The following is an 18649-nucleotide window of genomic DNA, read 5'->3' on the forward strand; positions in this document are numbered from 1 at the left end:
ATATTGTAGGCATTAGCTGATTGACTGAATTGTCTGGTTTAATCTGATATATTTTAAGTGGCTTGCATTTCAAATGAATAGACAAAATCAAAGAAATCACCATTACCATGAATACAATTAAAAGCGATGACAGATAGAAATGGATGTTCATTATGAATATACCATCTTTATTCTTCAACATCTCTTCATTTCTCCTGAACATCAAAGTAAGTTGATCCCATTGAAACGATATTGAAGCAAAAGAGATAGAGATGATAGTTAGTCTAAGAGAGGCTGCTTGTCTGTCTGACATTAAAACAATACTCTTCATATTAATTCCCTGCATCAGGAGTGAGGGTGGGCGAGAATGTGGAGGAGAGTAAAGACAGAGCTAGTAAAAGCTCTTTTGGACCAGGTACAAGGAAAGGCTTTTACACTGAGAGTGGTTAATGCATACAGCGCCCATGTCCATACAGGCTGCGTTGCTACATCTCCCCGCAGAAGTTGTACATTAAATTGTTCACATACGATTGTCTCTTAGGAACGGTACTTATGTACAGAAGCGTGCAACATAAAGCATGGGCAGGTTTCGATTCATATTTTCTCCCTCCCTTTTCTTTCGTGATGTCCAGTTGGCTGTGATATTACGTGACTTTGATGGATTCTCCTCTGCCTCAGCCAATCATCTCATGTCAGATCAGTGATAACTCAGACTTAAAATTCCCCAGATCTCAATCCAATCAAGCATCTTGTGGGATGTGCTGGACAAACAAGTCAAATCCATGGAGGCCCCACCTCACGACTTACAGGACGTATAGGAAATGATACTAACCTCTTGGTGCCAGATACCACAGCATACCTTCAGAGATCTAGAGGACTCCATGCCTCGACGGGTCAGGGCTGTTTTGACGACAAAAGTGGGACCTACACATTAATAGGCAGGTGGTCATAATGTTATGGCTGATCGGTGTATTTCACTGCAAGGACTGATCATCTTTTCCCCACACAATCACTTTTGTGATACAACAGCGTACGATACCATGACACAACTCTCTCGGACATCTGTAAGTAACGTCAACCTTGAGGCTTTCAAGGACAACAACATCTAGCATAATGGGTATCTCCATTCTCGTTGATTCGCATTTAGCCTTAAAGTCAAAATGTCAACAACAAACAGTTGCTCAATAGCTTTACGTATGTTCCTTTTTGCAAACCAAGGGCTTGAAACTAGCAACCAGAAGTTGAGGGATGTTTGTTTTTGATTGGCAGAAAGGAGAGTAATTACTTTAGAGTGCCACAATGTAGAGAACACTAATTATAGAGAAGCAAAGAAAATTGTCAGACACAGGTGGTATAGGCTGGAGCAGTTGCAGTTGCAGGAGGTTGAGAGAAATGCCTTTCATACAGTAGCCTATTTCATTAACTGCATTTCCACTTTCAATTTCTCTAGTACTCTTCGTCTTACCCTAAACTTGAATTTTATTAAATGTCTACAAGAGTGCAAGACAAATTTGTGTTTGGTCTATTGCACTACTGTAACCCCCTTATAAAAGAAAGCCTTTCCTTCTGTAAAACGTATCTTATTAGGTCTATCATGTGTTTACAAGTTGGCTATTGAGGACATAAGTCTTTCATATTTTAGATATTGTATGACCATACAGTATCAATCCCATACCAGGTCAATTGATTTATGGATGCATGCATAACGGGAGTTTCAGTTCACGTAACCTGCTGTTCTTTTACCTGCAGATATCTGAGGCAGAATCGCATCCCTGTTACCATCATATACAAAAAATACCTTTCCTATTCCCAGATAGGATCAAGGTAAACTAGTTGAAGAAAGTGGAAATTCACCACAAAAATATATTGTGACCAACATTATTTGATATTGTTATCTCCAGATCTGAGGACTAGAGGAACAAAACCATGGACATTGCTATCACTGGCCAAAATCCACCCCACTCCCTCCTTTCCTGCCCCCTTAAATCGATACGCCACCAAGCAAAACAAGGGTGTAGGGTGTAGCTGTCTCAAATTCATCAGCCTGTTTTTTTCTCCCCAGTCTTATTTTCCATTTACATCTCAAGCCCATCAACACCCAAAGCCGAGCCTGGGAGGCTGGTGTGTGTGTGTGTGTGTGTGTGTGTGTGTGTGTGTGTGTGTGTGTGTGTGTGTGTGTGTGTGTGTGTGTGTGTGTGTGTACAAGAGAGAGAGAAACTCACAGGGGTAAACCCAGGATCGATAAGCTAGGGGAGGGCGGTGTAAAGGGAGGGGTATAAGGTGTAACTTGAACCCCCCTCTCTCTTCTCTCTCTCACTCTCTGTATCTCTCTCTCTCTCTCTCTCTCTCTCTCTCTCTCTCTGTATCTCTCTCTCTCTCTCTCTCTCACTCTCTCTCATGCAGATGAGAATGAAACATGAGGAGCTTGTCAGAGAAGTTAGCCCAGAGACTAATGAACACCCTGATCTCTGCTCTCATTCTCTCACATTCCTTCTAAAGTAGCTGGTTTGCATTCACTTTCTTTCACTGCCTTTTTTTCTGTGCAATTCTCAGTTCTCTTTAGCATGGACACAGTACATTCAGCAATGGACTGAGCTTGGCAGCAGTATGATCAGTAATGCACTTCTATCTAAAAATGTAAAATTATTGTTATCATTATTAGTAGGCCCTATTATTAGTATTATTGGATATATTAAATACGCAAACTGTGAATTTGAAACTCATAAACACGAGAATTCATAAAGAAACACAGACACGGAAGTTCATTTTAGACTATTTTTGTCCATTGTAGTCATAATGGAAAGACAGAAATGTGTCGGTAATCCATGCTCAAAATGGAATAAAGCTATAAAAAAAAAGAGTTATGATTTTTTATTGTTATTACCTAATCTTTCTTACGCATCTCACTCCAAACCATCGTGTAATCCAGTCTAGTGTTTGCCGTATATTCAATATAAGATATAAGTGCTTTCCTTACAGTTTGTTATGAATTTTCCTCTCAGTCTATTGATTCATGGGCGCAGATCTCAGAGAGCATCAGTTCTAATGAGTTTATGCCGGAGCACTGTGACCTAGGGTGAGAAGCAGCACACCATGTAACCTTATTAGACACAAGTACGGACCAACAGCACTTACAGTATGAACACACACACTCACATATACGAAAATGGTTGCAAAAACACACACACTCTTTCTCAGACAGACTTCTCTGCAATGCATCTCCTACCTAATGTTCAACATTTTTTTAATGCACCAAAGTATTATCTTGTCTCTACACATCACCACCCATCTTTCATGCTGCCATGAATTGACTGGAACAGCATGGACTCCTTTAAAGGAAACCTATTCTCAGCCACCTCAGTGTTCAGTATGAAAGGTGTGGAACGACTGGGCTGGTTCGTGTGATCAGAATGAATCATTTGTGGTTAGAGAGACCAGGAGGAGTCAGTGCAGTGCTTTCCAAGTCATGTACCCGGAATCCAATAGCTGTATTTAGGAGAAAGGTATCCCCTGGGACGCCCATAGGCTTTGACATTTCCTTTTCTTGGCTAAACTCTTGCAAACCTTTACTGTGTGTTAAGTGTTTTTGCCCATGAATTTGACATATTCAATCCTTACTTTATAAAACTATAGAATTAGCCTACATGGAGTGTAAACAAATCAGTAAAAAAAAAAAAAAAACATATGGCAACACCCTTTCAAAAAAGATATTCTGAACATGTATTCAGTTTGCAAAAGTGTACAGGGCCTAACTGAAACATGTTCACAAATAATAAACATATTCAACGAGGTTGTTAATAATAAAAGTACGAAATAATTAGGGATTTAATAGTTATTAGTCATTTATTTGTTATCCCAGAAGTTACTTTATTACTGAGAAATAATAAAGGTGTGAGGATTTCTGTCTTCAGTTTGCAACCCAATATCCTCCCTCTCACCATGAATGTATGGAGAAGCCTCAACCCTCTATATGAAGGCTTTGGAACATGGATTCTCTCCAGCTGATGATGGATCAAGAGTTGAGACAGGGACAATCTCAGAGCTCCACTCCATTGATTAGGGGTCAGGATGATCAGAGGGCTCTGAGGCTTCCCTCAGGACACAAGACATCCAGAAGTCCTCCTTTCTCATGTCAGGATCCTGTCTGAACCTCCCCCCTGCCCTGTCAACACTCTCCCAAAAGAAGAGCTGGAGCATATGAAGAGAATACAGAGTACAGCTCTTGGACTAAATCACATAGCAAAGTGGTCTAATAGTCAGACTCCTTTTCCCAATTCTGTCCTGTCCCATTCATTGACCGAAATGGTCCTGAGGCGGCTATAAAGCTGCCAATTAGAAATGGATGGATGGTTTGGGTCCATCTGGGTGTGAGGAGTGGCCCACCAGAAACTAATTATTTTAGATTGATGCCTTGTGGAGGACCTGAGTCAACTCCACACATCAGATGGTGATTAGCAACAGATAAAATGGGATTGTGATACAAACTTGGCAAGATTAACATTGGGGAGAGACTTTCCTTCTTTCCTGCTTCAAGAGATACTAGAGATCCAGATTCAAAATCTCGCCAGCCCCTGTCCTTTGACTGATGAAGGAGATACAGCAAGGCACTTTGAAAGCATGAAAATATGCGGTATAAAGCCAAAATATGGGAGGCTGAAAGGAATTTAAGGGTTTGTGCACATTGACAATAGGCAAACTCTACCCAAGAAAAGATCATAGGAAGCCATAGGTGGGTATTTTGTCTTGGCTAAGTGTCCAGAAGAAGGGGAATGACTGAATGATTCCCCAACTGTGTGCTACTGCATGAGAATAGTAAGATGTTTATATTTCTTTGGCTATTCAGAGAGAAAAAAGATCTGATGCACTCCCTAAATGTCCTTTTATTCTTTCCCTCAACATTATTATTTTCCCTCCAAAAACCTAAATGAAGATATCAACATACAATACACATGACATCCATGTCCATGGTGTAAAGAATGGCTCATTTGGCCATGTGCTTGAGCAAAACTGAATCAATGTGTGCCACGCCTAAATATCCAACATAATTTTTTTATCTTCAGGTTGAAAAAAAAAAAGCAGTCTATATATGCAGTATGCTTAACAATAACATAGTATTTGTTAACTTTTCAAAATATGCTTTCATTGTTGGCTGCACAGTAGCAACATAACAAGAGACAATGGAATATTCCAGCCTATTTTGTGGCATCCTTTGAGAACCAGAAAATGTATAGCTCCAAATGGCACGGCATAAACCTGGCGCTATCATGTTTGGGTTGTTTGCACATGGTTATTAACCTCTTTTAGTGTCGGGCCAAACATTGTCACGACCCAGATGACCCTCGCCCGTCTCTGGGCCAGCACCATCTCCTGGTCCATTCAGACAAATCAATGAGCGCACAGCCCCCAGGCACAGCTCCCCATTGATCAGGGACAGAGATAGCACTATCATTCAGTGTAGAAGAGCTTCAACATGTGCCTGTTACTACTGGGGATAAGATGGCAAGAAGATATGAGATAGACCCCACCCCCACCACCACCCCCTCTCTACCAGTCTGCCGTTTCACGGCTACCTTTTATCGTATGTATGTAGCCAGAGAAATACACATAGCAGTACTAGTACTAGAAAATACAGAGAATTACTCTCTATGGGTGTGAGAGATGCAAATAGACACATGCAGAACTGGAGAGAGGATGGGAAAATGCAAAAATTATGGAAAATACACAAATAAAACATAATAGGCAGATGTAAAGCCACAAGGACAAAAGAATAATATGGCAGACAAATGAGAAACAAATCATTTTGAGAAAAAAAGAAAGGTTAAATATTAAAGATTGAGAGAGCAGGAGAATGAAGAGACAGTGTGGAAGAACAAGATAATTGGAGGGGTGGAAGAGAAATACAGTGAGAGAAAGAGAGGAGAGAAATGATTTGTGGCATCTACTGTGTGCTAGCGTTACAGAAATGGCCCTCCAGGGCAGCATGAAAAGCCTCTTGATTGCAAGGAGTGGTAACTAGAGCTCCCAGCTCCTTGCCCTGATAGATTTATTTACATTTCAGCGTCACGACCAGACTGAAAAAAAATTGAATACGCAGAGAGGGAGGGTATCAATATTTTCTGGAGTGATCATGCTTCTTTACTGCCCCCCCCCCCCCCCCAGCTCTTTGTTCACAATGACTTAATGCTCTTGTTGGCTCAAAGATATGTTCTCGTGCCCCATTGTATGGAGCACCTGTCTATCATTGGCTGTTTATAAAGGACTTAGTAAAGAGAGGAAATTATATTGGTCCATCCTGTGAAATGGATTAATGTTATTCTCTGACTTTTTAAGGTGGACTGATGCTGTGGTGATCTGCCTTTGTTTGTTTTGGGGAAAGGAGTTGTTTGCCTGTCAAGATAGTCTTTCTCATGTTCAACAACTGTCCTTTATTGTGGCGGGTTGGAAATCTAGGCTACCTGGTTACAGAAGCACAAACTACACTGCATCGCAGTTATACGTTTTCGTACTCTATTCACCCAATCACAGCACATTAACAGCACTTTGAATGAACATGTCCTGCTAAAAGTTAGCAATTCGGATGAACTTATTCGTCCTTTTCTTACTGTCATGGCATCATTGGAACTATTGGTTTGAACAGGGTATGTGTGAACACACCCAGCAATCCCAAGGCTGGCAGCACACAGCTTTCTGTCCTAAGTGGAAGGGGAGTGGCCTGAGCAGCTAGACCCCCCATTTAGGATAGTGGGCTATTTAGCCTGACAACCATTAAATATGAATTAAAAACCACACAGGCCTCTTTGCTTTCCGAAATGTCATTACACATCTTTATGGCGGCAGTTGTTGAATAAGCAGTTTGCAGGACTCCCCAGGGGTGGAGCCCGAGGATGGAGTGGAGAGGATGAAGGGAGGGATGGAGAGAGGGATGGAGAGAGGGAACTGCCTGAAGAATAACCAACAGACAGGCCCGCTAGATAGGTGGAGGCCTAATAGCTGCTGAAATGGAATCTACATTAGAGGGTCTAACTGAGTGGAACACTTCAGGGGCCAGGCCCCGAGAGGAGGAAAATAACAGCCTCAGCTTGAGTAGGTGCTTCAGTTTCTCCATAACAGACTGCAAAGAGACAGGGAGATAAACATGTGAGTGTAGGAGGCATAACAGAGTTTATTTGTAAATTCAAAGACATCTTTATGGTTTCTTAAGGTATACAAGATCTTTGGAGTGACTTCACATTTTTCAGTTTAGTACAGGCTGCAACATGCAGGATAGTGGCAATAACTTGAGGCTGTAATAATTCTACATGATATAGGCTTTGTACAGCTGCCTTGTCATTATGACAAAGGGAAATTAAATTAGGGTATTCCACAAATGCACAAAAATTCATTAAACAAGAGAGCACTTCAACTTTTCAAGGAGGAAATGAATGAGTTTTTTTTCCACATTTCATGTTATATTGTTGTTTCTTGTCATTCAAAGACCTTTTCCACTGTCAACTACTTGCAAAGTGCACCTGTCTATTCTATCCTCACAAAAGAGCAATCTTTTACAGTAAAAGCTCCATTGTCACCCCCAAGTGGACTACTGCTGTTTTTAAGACCACTCTCTAATTTGCTTCCATTTTACAGCTGAACCTACCTTTTTATACAAAGCTTTCATGCTATGTTCATCTACTTCGCTTGTATTGGAGTAATTTGGGAATCATTAACATACGATTTTTGGTCACAGTCATAAGTAGCCCAAATTTTGAAGCAATATTTCAGTCTGAGTGACAATTAATGGGATGGATCTTTGTTTTGAAAATGGCCACAGATAAAGTATAGTTATTGAAACAGATAATTAAACCAATAATGTATATTTAATCTACATATTTGAATGATTAATCTAATATGGAGAACAAGAACACTTTACTTTAAGATGACATTCTACTTTGTAACTACACAGCAACACATACACTAAAAACATTGTTAACAGTGTATAAGAAGACAGGGTGTGGGAGAGTAAGGGTATGTTGTGAATGTTGCGTTACCAAAGCCAGATAAATGTTCTCCCAAACCAAATTTCACTCGTGTAGAAATATTTTTGTTAGTAACTGTAGGTATAACTAGGCTTCATAATAGTTCCTATGTAACTACAATGCTGTAACTATAGGTATTGCTAAGTAGTTACATGGTATTTAATGTAACCTTAATGTAAAGTGTTGCCCAATATTAAATTGGATTGATTTGGATATGACTAGTATCAAGCTGTTTGTAACGCACATACAGTTACTGAGACATAAGATCCAGGCACAACATTATTTTGATGTACCAACTACAGTGAGGCACACAGCATCACTTGCTCTTTCCCTTCTCTTCATCAATCTATTTTTTTGTGGTCTTTCTTTCCTTTTAGTCCACTTAACGGCCTTTGGTTTCCAAGGAGGCCATTGTATTTCCTCCATTGCCTAGCAACCATCACCAAGGCCAGCACTCCATTGTTGCGAAGGCTGAGCACCTGAATTGCATGCTGCCTGTTTTTACTTTTCAAAATTGTACTGTAATTTCGCAAAGTGGTGTTTCAGCATTACAGAGATGGAGTTTAGAAAATCTGTGAGGGTTTGACAATTTGGGTGGGTATGGCTATTTATTTAAATGGATTTAATTTATCCATTGGTTTGCATGTTGATGTTTCTTACACTACATTTGTTTAGGCTATTTACCTACAAAATTATGCAAGCAGTGATGAGTGTTTTGTCCACATGAGATAGCCTGACATGAAATGCAAACAAAGATCTACAATTTATTAGACAAGGCTCAAGCCTAGACAAGGACTAATTGGGGAGACTAGGTAGAGTATAATATAGTATGCATCAAGGAAACAACTGTTTTCAGGTAACATACACCATAAAGATACAGTGAAATATTGACTGTGAGGTTATCTTTGTGTACGTGTGTTTGCATGTCTGTGTGTTTGTGTATGTTGTGGGTGCGTGTGAAAGAGAGGGACCACAAGAAAAGAAAGGACAAAGTTTAATATTATAATAAGAATGTATAGTAAAAGCATTCCTGAATAATTTTGCTGCTTAATAATATGCTTTACAGACTTTTAGTCTGAGCAGTCATGGAATACGCTGTATTGTTAAAAATATTTATATTTTTAAAGCAACTAAACACTCATTCTACTGTTAAAATGATAGAGATGGACTTTTATGTTGAAAGAATTCATTCCAGGCAAGATTTTTTGTGACGTCATTTTTACACAATTTCCTTGAATAGCACCTGTGAGCATGGGGGTTGTCTGTCTGTCAGTTCTGAGTAAAAACATAGCCCAACCATGCAGGCAAAAACATATCCATCATCATTCTTCACTGACCACGGAGACAGACTGTGTCCATACTCCCTAGAGACAGACTTTGACTATTATTTCTCTCTTTAATACAGGGCATTTGGATCTCTAGATGTTGGATTGGCCCTTCTTCTTTTAGCCCCCACCGCAGCGCGGCATATTTGATCAATTATGTTTCTTAGTTCCTTTTCTTGTATATATTTTTTTTATAGATTGAATATAAATATAAATGTAAGCATGTTAAATGTTTTTCAGGCCATTCATAATAGGCAAGACTTTATTTTTGTCTGAGGCTAAAATACCTTTTTCCTTCTGAATTCAAGCCTTTTTCAGACAACCCCAGCTGTCTTAATTCTTAAAGTGGTGAGTACCAATAATTTTTTTGTATTATATTTGCCTATTTGAGCATGCATTACAGCTAATTTGAACATTTCTGAGTAATTATTAATAATTAACATGTTTAATGTATTTACCATCATGCAAGGTCATACCTATTGTTAGATTGATTGTCTGATTCATCTGACATCAAATATTACTTTAAATGTATATTTCTACTGACTTTATACTGGCTTATACAAGTGACAAACAAAGCAGTCCCTCCCAGACATACACACAAATGCTTAACAATTACACAAAAACAGATATGCACCCACACACTCACACATATACTATCCTCCATCCCAAAAATAAATAGAAAGGGATGTCCCGGAGTGAGTTCAGTAAAATAGCTTGGGGGTTAGAAGAAAGGAATGATATGAGGTTATGTATAAAGGTCATTTTATGTATCTCATGTGTATTTCATTCATGTTGTTAAGTTCTTCAGTAGATGTTCTTTTGTCTATGTATATAGGATTGTTTGAAACTAAAGTTAGTCTAAATTAGTTTATGGTACTACTAGAAGAAAACAACCAACCAATCAAAAAAAAAAAAATCTGATATTTTCTATATATAAGATTGTGTGTTTTTCCTGTAGGAACTAAGGAAACGGTCCGAATACCAAATTCCCAGCATTCCCAGTCCATGTACAGTCTCAGGTATGGTAAAACCTATTTTGCAATTGAAGCACATAAAAGGTTCCCAAACTAAAAGTCATCTAGTTGCTCAAAAGCTTTTAATCATAAACAAGTATCTTATTTGATCATGTTTAATGTCATTGCATGTGCTATACCATTCCAAAAAAGGCCATTCATCCTCAGATGCCAAAAAACAGTCTTCTATTATAGTTCATTATCTGCAAACTAAAATTATAATGCAAAACACATTGAAAACGTACTGCACAAACAAGCTTAATTTAATTCACTGCATCTCCCACATAAGTGTGGACCCTCATGAATCAAGTTAATCTCTGGGTATTCCCTTTAGCTATCCACCTACCAACCTGGCACAAACCTTGTGATAAAACTTGCCAAACTTGGAGATACAGATTGTGCCCAGATACCTCCGATATCTACTGCTTATCTAGCCTCACTGTCCATCCACATGGTCGTAGGCTCATTGCCCCGGCCTCGTCCTTCAGATCACTGGCACCGAGGATCTGACAAGGATCTGACAAGCGCCACATTAACTCACCATGGTCACCTGTAGACTGAATTTCCAATTTTTCTGAAACTTTACATTCTCTTAACATTGCCTGTCATGGGTGTTTCCAGACCAAACAGAGCAAATTAATATACTGGTCTCGTGATTGGTCCAGTGACAAATTGGCTGGCTGGATTAAACATAACATCAAGGCTATTTGGGAAACACATTGCCGTGTTGTTCTGGGTTCACATAAGATGTATTGAAATAACTCCAATAAATTATTATTATTTTATTGTAATAAAATGGTTAAAAACATACATTAAGGACAGCAGTTGGGCTTATTTGATAGAAGTACGAACTACAGGATTTCAGGGCAATCAAAAGAACAAATTCTGTGTAAATTAACAACATTCTTGTGTGACTGTTTGATCAAATGCAGCAATGTTGAAGATGGACCCTTGATAATTTGCCAATTCTTCACTACCTTGAGTACAAGGAGAAGGTCACTTGGAACTGACAGTTCCCTTTTAAAGCCCTCTGCCTCTCTGTTCAGAGGGTTGTTGTGATGTATAGAGATAATTCTGTCAAAGACTATCTCTAATATATTGTGTAAACCCCCTTGAGGTGAAACTGTAATACCAAACCAGCTCAAGGAGGCCACCTTGAGTCCAGCTTGTAGCCTGGCAACATAAAAAGCAGGAGGAGAGGTAACTGTTCATGGGGCTAAATTCCTGGCATAGGGATACATTTGTTCTACATGCAGACTTATTAGTCTATGAATAAAATCAAATCAAAAAATCTAATCAAAAAGTGTGGTTACTTCATTTTAAGAGGTTAAAAAGAAAGAAAGAGTAATAATACAGACACACTTACAGGTATTGTATGGGTTTATTGCTGGTAATATTTGTGGAGCAAGCCTACTTAATATTCAGGTTGTAAAACATTATACAAGAACATTCTAATGCTCTATCTATATGAAAAGTAATGGGTCTATGGCAGTGTGGAAGACTAGTGATTTTGTTGTTGTGTGTCAATATTTACAACAAGTCATTGTCTCCCTCACTGCTTTAAGACAAATTGCACCAGATTATGCCAGTAATAGCATATACTACAGTACCTTGACTCAAGCTACCCCATTATGATGAATCTATCTTGCATATACTTTACAAGGCTTTTTACCCTCTTACACAATGTGATGCAAAAATAGATCATTATTACATTGCAGTACATTGCATCTTCATGTAGTTTTGGATTATAAGAATATAATTTATCGCCTGTTTTGATTGGAACATCAAATTAGGTTGTTGATCGGTTCATCTTATTTCAGGATAGATTCGCTTACCTAGCAAATTTTTTACAAATGTTATGAAACGGTGGTCAAGACCACAGGGTTTTTGGGGGACGACGGTTTCCTTCTTTCCTTGCCTCAGAGGACAGGTGAGCAAGGGGCAGTCCGCTTAAATCTTACCCAAAAAATGAACTGACACGCATTACTGTGGGCTGAATGAGTTTTAAATAAACTGTATATTGTAGTATAGTGTAATGATGACATGTTTGTAGAATGCGTGTATGTCTATGGTTAGGATGATGTTAAATTGTATGCAATTATATTACCGTATACCCTCTACAGTTTTGAGGTTGGATGCTCCTCTCAAGCAGGGGCGCTGTATGGGGGGAAAGGTTAGGACAATCCCAAGGACCCCTGACTGACATGGGTCCCAAAAAATAGACAAACTAATAGAAATGATCAACAACAACAACAAAATTCATGGGGCCCGAAAATTCGTGGCCGTGCCCCTGCTCTCAAGTCACGGCAGCCTAAATGCACAACGTAGGTTTGTCAGCTATGTAGCCTCCTTCGACACTGGAAACTTTGGCAACATCTTTGCAGTCACTTCTTCTGTCGTGAGTGCATGGACAAGATAATGGTTTCTGAGACATTGAGGGGCTTGGATCAAGACCTTGTCCCATGTGCAAATCAGAAAAACTCAAATTGTAATGTGACCAATGACCATTTCTGTCTTGAACTGTTTCTATGCTGGTATATTGTACATTTGCAATTTTTTCATAAATGATCTGCATTTCTAGTTTTGTAACTGGTTAGAGCTGTCATTGCCATTATTCAATTAATATGTACATTAAAGAACCAGGCAATCAATGAATGAATCAATCAACCGAGTGAATATTTCTCAGCAATATAATTTTGTAAACAAACTGTCAGTTAAACTCTATCCAATGCCAACCTACATTACGTTATTAGACAACGTATGATGGAGAGAAGCAAGGGATAGAACCAGATAAGAGGACCAAAGGTCAGTGATGAAGCAGAACATTCACTTCAATAAGCACTTCAATAAGCACCTCCCATTTCAACCAGCAATCCATCTCATTTGAATTTCATGCTTTGACCTTTACCCAGCAATAAATCACTTCACAACCACTGCAATAATAAATTGAAAGAATCTGAATGGATGTGTCATATGTTTGCATGAGCTATAGGCAAATAATCACACACAAACTCAAAGACCACCTTTCAATGATTTAATGGTGGAATTAAAGTATTCAAATGACAGAGTAAAATGTAAGGACAAATATGAAACACGGATGAAGAAGGTGGGTGGTATCTTTCTCTCCTGGGTTTGGGAAGAAACAAGCTTGCTTAGTAGGTTTACTGAGGTTGGTAGCACAGGCTTGGTCTGGTCCAGAATGGCTTAATAGTCCCCAACAAGGGGCTTGACCTGACCCTGCAAGTTGCCAAGCAAAGGCTCACCCTGATCCAGCATGCTGCCAAGCAGAGGTGAGACCAGACCCTGCTCTGTGCAAAGTTTAAAAGGAATCGGGCTAGTAATCAGAAGGCCGCTGGTTAGATTCCCGGCCCTGCCAAAATGACATTGTGTCCTTGGGCCATGCACTTCACCCTACTTGCCTCGGGGGGAATGTCCCTGTACTTACTGTAAGTCGCTCTGGATAAGAGCGTCTGCTAAAATGACTAAATGTAAATGTAAAGTATAAGCAAGATTAGACTTGCCACAGTGTCAAGCAGAGACAAGAGCTCAGCCTCCATTTTGCAAACGTCCGCCATGAGCTTGGTTCTGCGTGAGTTGTCAACCAGGGCTTTGCGATCAACAAGGTATTACCTATTTAACAATATTAAAGAATGGGGAGAGAAGGTCACACTAGTGTTCCTATTTTTTTGTGTGCTCTTTGTTAATGCTGTGCATGGGCGCCGCTGAGAAGTTTGGGCTCCATGTAGAGATTGCAATTTGGGCCCCATTCCCATTTTGGTTATGTCCATTTTGTATTCAACACATTTTCATTTCAAGCATTTTGGGGCCCTGGGTGGTCAGTCCCCCTTTCCCTACATTTTGACAACCTTGAAGCATCCACATTTTTACATGTTTTCAGAGAATATGATAAATCAAAGACCTTGTTTCTTTCATTCAATATGTTTTTATAATTCTTTCTTCAGTCTCTACGGTAAATACACAGTTTTTACCGTGCTATTGTATCAGCATCTCAATGTCATCCTGTTGTTGATAGGTTAACAAATATGAAATACAAATAATTTGGTTGCTTTTAATTGCATGAAATCTTACCATGGGCAACGGCCAACACAACAACAAAGGTGGCAACGAGAGAATTGCATGGGTGTCGATGGGCAAGATGTACCTTGGTGGCAGTGGATACATTCAACAACACTGGTACTGTTTTACCGTTTGAAGTGTGTAAAACTTCAAGATGCTGTGGGAACCTGCACACAATTACAACAAATTCTACATTATTTCAACACATTGCAGAAAATGTCAAAACAATTTAGGGGCAGAAGGTGGCACTAATGCACCAACGAGCTGGATGCGAATCGTCGTAATAAAAGAAGAAGAAGACGACTTCCCTCCCGGAAATGTGACTGCCTGTGTACGCTTTCTTGCTCTCCTTTCTCACGCACGCCGCACTTCTCTTTGCAAACACAGACATCATGGCGGACGTACTGGATCTTCATGAAGCGGGAGGCGAGGATTTTCCTATGGATGAGGATGGTGATGGTTCAAATTATTACATTTTAAAGTGGTAGGATGTGGTATCTGCTATTAAAAAAAAATAGATTAGAGGTTGATGGGCTTTTAATCACAAACTGTGTTTGTAACGTGGGAAGCGGTTTGACTCCGGCTACTGTAGCTATAGTAGGCTACCCTGTGAAATGGGAACTATTGACGTTAGGTACAAATACGTCGAAGCTATGGTTGTTCATGTTTTTGCAATACTCGGAAATCGTCTGCAATATTAAGTAAAATTTAAGGTGACTACAAACTGGCAACGTTACTTAAAACTTGTACATTCACTGTGCCGTTCCAGTTTAAGATGAGCGGGGCCTTGCGCGACGTAGTAACTCATCCGCTTGGCTAACGCCGTCGTTAGCTTCATTGCTAGTTTTGGCTAGTTGGCTAACTATTTGTTTAGCCTCTAAAAGTAGGATGCATTTGTTTGGAAACCATGAGGTCAATTACATTTTTATACTTTGTAATGTTTAACTAAAGACCATCGGACCTCAACCTTTGGCCATCCAACATGTCCCTGTGTCCTTTTACACGTAATTTCATCTGGGGGTATTTTCTATTCATTCCTGTACGAACTTGATGTTTAGCCTATGTCTGACCTTTTTTAGTGACACACAATTTTTAACGAAATGTACGTCCAACTAATCATGTAAAAGAACATTCGACAGTCAAGTGATCAGTTTATTCACATCTGTGATGTATATAATTGCATTTCTTACACATCTGCATGAACTGACTGGTGTTGGTCTTTTGTTCTACACAGAGAGCATCCATAAGTTGAAAGAGAAGGCAAAAAGAAGAAAGGGAAGAGGTTTTGGTTCAGGTGAGGTGTATATTGGTTACATTAATGCTGACACCCATTGTCTCGATAGATTGTCTCTGGATGTGGTGTTCACAGCTGTCATTAACTTTTCTTCTTGCAGAGGAAGGAGCCCGGTCCAGAGTAAAAGAGGACTATGATACAGTTGAACAAGACGGCGATGAGCCCGGACCTCAGAGATGTATGTTCTTTTACTAACTTTACAGTGCCGTGGTTTGCCACTGATATGATGCGATGGATTAGGGATGGGCGATATGGCCTAAAATCCATATTGCGATACACATTGCAGCCTCTTGCGATAACGATATATATCACAATATATAAATTATAATAGAACCATTTCAGAACAGGTTACATAGACCCCAGTGTTTCCCACACAGACTAATTTGTGGCAGTGCGCCACAGAATCAACACCGGCCGCCACATTGCATTTCGTTATTATTTTTTTAACACTGTTTAAAAAAGCAGCGTTTTCGTTCAGCTGCATTTTCTTTCCCTGCGCTCCCTCCTTCTCTCTGTCACTCATGCGTCTCTCACAGACACACGCAGACAGTCATAACGTCAGCACACGCTAGCAACGACGCTATGCGATGTCAGCAAGCCTTCAGCTACCGTAGCTATAAGTCTAGGAAAGTCGAGGTGTCTTTTCGCTAGGTACCTACGAACATGTCTTCATCTGCTAAATAAGTGGGTTCCCCATCGTTCTTTTGGTGATCTGTCTCACGAGCCCTACTTACCCAGCGTCCAAATACTATAATACTAGCGTTGCTACCTGTATATATGCAGAAATTGTTACGAATATTTTGAGGCTTCAACCAGTGCTGCTCAAGCAGAAAGACAGGGTCAGGGAGAGAAAGAGATAGATTTGTTAGGCTTTTAAGAAAGAGTAAGAGAGGATATAATACATAGGCTATATATTTAATTAAAAAAAAAGTTATGTATATCGACCCCCCCCACCAGTAGTTTCCTGCTGCTCGTCGGACGGCTTATATCCGAATCAAGTCCAAATAATGGATGTTGCACTGGTCTTTTTCACCAACTTTTGTTATTTCGTTTCAATATAGTTTCCACCTTCATCTTTAAAAGAGAAACAATCGATGTAGCTGACGACCACAATTGTTTGTTCCTTAAATCATTTAATGATTAACTTATTGTTCATGTTCAAGTAAGGAAAACTTTTCAAATCCTGTGCACCAACACATTTGTAAACCATACAGACATGGAGACAGTGGCAGTATCTGCACAGAACCTATTCAAGAACAATGTGCGTTTCCTTCTGTTTTCGAATGTGTTCCATTTGAGAATAATGCTTATGGAAGCTGTTCTGGTTTTGTTTGTCCCTTAGCTGTGGAGGGTTGGATCCTGTTTGTGACAGGGGTCCACGAGGAGGCCACTGAGGAGGACATCCATGACAAGTTTGCAGAGTTTGGAGAGATCAAAAACCTTCATCTTAACCTTGACCGCAGAACAGGTTACCTTAAGGTCAGTGATGTGGACATTTAGCTACATAGTATGTATTTTAGGTGTAGAGATGACCTTCATTTGACCCTCCAGTCTCTTAAATGTTACAATCTTGTACCACAGTATGAATGTTGTGGAATTTAGGCTTAAAACTCTGTGGACTGACCACTATTACTTTTCCTGGCAAATGCTGAGAGATATTCAATTGAATGATTATGGTGCAACATGTTCTGCTGTCTTCTGTTATACCACAAGGTGGCAGCCCTAAACAGGCCTGGCAGTGCTCTTTCTGCTTCATAGTTAAACACTTGGCAGTAGAAGGATTACATACATGTTTGGTTTTGTATAAAAAATGTAATGGGATTACTAGACACTTTGACAACAACCTTCTCCCTGGTACATTTCCTTAAGTATACAATAGAATAGTTGCAGTGAAGTCGATATGAAATCATTCAATTTGAATTAGTGTCGCTTGGATGAGTCATAGTTTTGTTTTTAATGTGGATTTTTTTAAATTACAGGGTTATGCACTGGTAGAATACGAGACCTACAAGGAGGCCCAGGCAGCCATGGAAGGGTTAAATGCCCAGGACATGATGGGCCAACCCATCAGTGTTGACTGGGGCTTTGTCAGAGGGCCACCCAAGGGAAAGAGGAGGTGAGTCTTGTTATTCTAGAGCTGGGCATACATGACCTTTTCGCATGCCAACTCATCAAGGAATGTAGCACATAAGAGGTGGAGGCAAGGTGTCTCACAGCTTACATCTGAAGTTTAAAAGTTCTAATACTGCTTTTTTGTATGACTGAATATCACTGTCTCCAGTGTGAGTTAGTGCTACCTTACCCTCGCTCTCTATTCTTTTCTAGTTATGATCCTTTTGGTTGTAGGCATGCACCCATGTTTCATGTTTGGGTTTGACCGTCAACAAGTATACTAATACCTCAAGGAACAGCTTTACCTCCAAGTGTGTGCATATTATTTGTATTATTTTTACCATTATGAATGCTGATGGAACTGCTTCTTCTTGTCATGCTAGGGGTGGTGGAAGGAGGCGCAGCAGAAGTCCAGACAGAAGACGGCGCTGATCTCAGATCATCTGTTACCTCCAATTGGCAAAGGACATGCCTGTCACTTCCACAGGCAGTTTCACATCACTCTCAGAAGAGTCAATTTTATTACTTTTGTGTTCTGTATTTACGTTATGTATCTCGCTAACAGCTGTATGGTGTTCATTTCTCAACATTAAACATGTATGTAGCTTCATAGTAATGTACTTGAGGCCACCAAAAAGACAGCCATACAGCTCAGTGAAGCCCCCACCTTTTTTTGTAGTAATTGGAGGATTTTTTTTTTTTTTTTTTATGAATTCCCTCAATTCTATTTCAGGGGTAATGTTCTTAGCAGCCTGCTACTGTTTTGTGTCGTTATACCAAGGCTATCACATGGGGAATTAAATACTTTTAAAATGATCCATGTGTGACTTATTTTTA

General features: G+C 39.7%; 1 protein-coding gene and 1 long non-coding RNA gene across 3 annotated transcripts; both read left to right on the forward strand.

Annotated features, from left to right (window-relative positions):
- The first annotated feature begins 9239 nt into the window (after positions 1–9239).
- Positions 9240–11540, forward strand: LOC146301111 (uncharacterized). Of its 2 annotated transcripts, XR_014729552.1 has the most exons (4): positions 9240–9532; positions 9625–9664; positions 10275–10335; positions 11262–11540. It is a non-coding gene; the product is annotated as an uncharacterized LOC146301111 (long non-coding RNA). The 2 variants fall into 2 exon arrangements; XR_014729551.1 differs by having other exon boundaries at positions 9240–9664.
- A 3178-nt stretch (positions 11541–14718) lies between these two features.
- On the forward strand, positions 14719–18628 carry rbm8a (RNA binding motif protein 8A). The gene is made up of 6 exons (XM_084708809.1): positions 14719–14859; positions 15641–15700; positions 15801–15878; positions 17043–17179; positions 17680–17816; positions 18196–18628. Exons 1-6 carry the CDS (start codon positions 14799–14801, stop codon positions 18242–18244), a joined length of 522 nt encoding a protein of 173 aa, XP_084564935.1. The 5' UTR covers positions 14719–14798; the 3' UTR covers positions 18245–18628.
- The last annotated feature ends 21 nt before the right edge of the window (positions 18629–18649 follow it).

The sequence above is a fragment of the Hypomesus nipponensis genome, chromosome 2, assembly GCF_054491055.1.
Source record: "Hypomesus nipponensis isolate SF chromosome 2, ASM5449105v1, whole genome shotgun sequence".
NCBI classification, from domain to species: Eukaryota; Metazoa; Chordata; class Actinopteri; order Osmeriformes; family Osmeridae; genus Hypomesus; species Hypomesus nipponensis.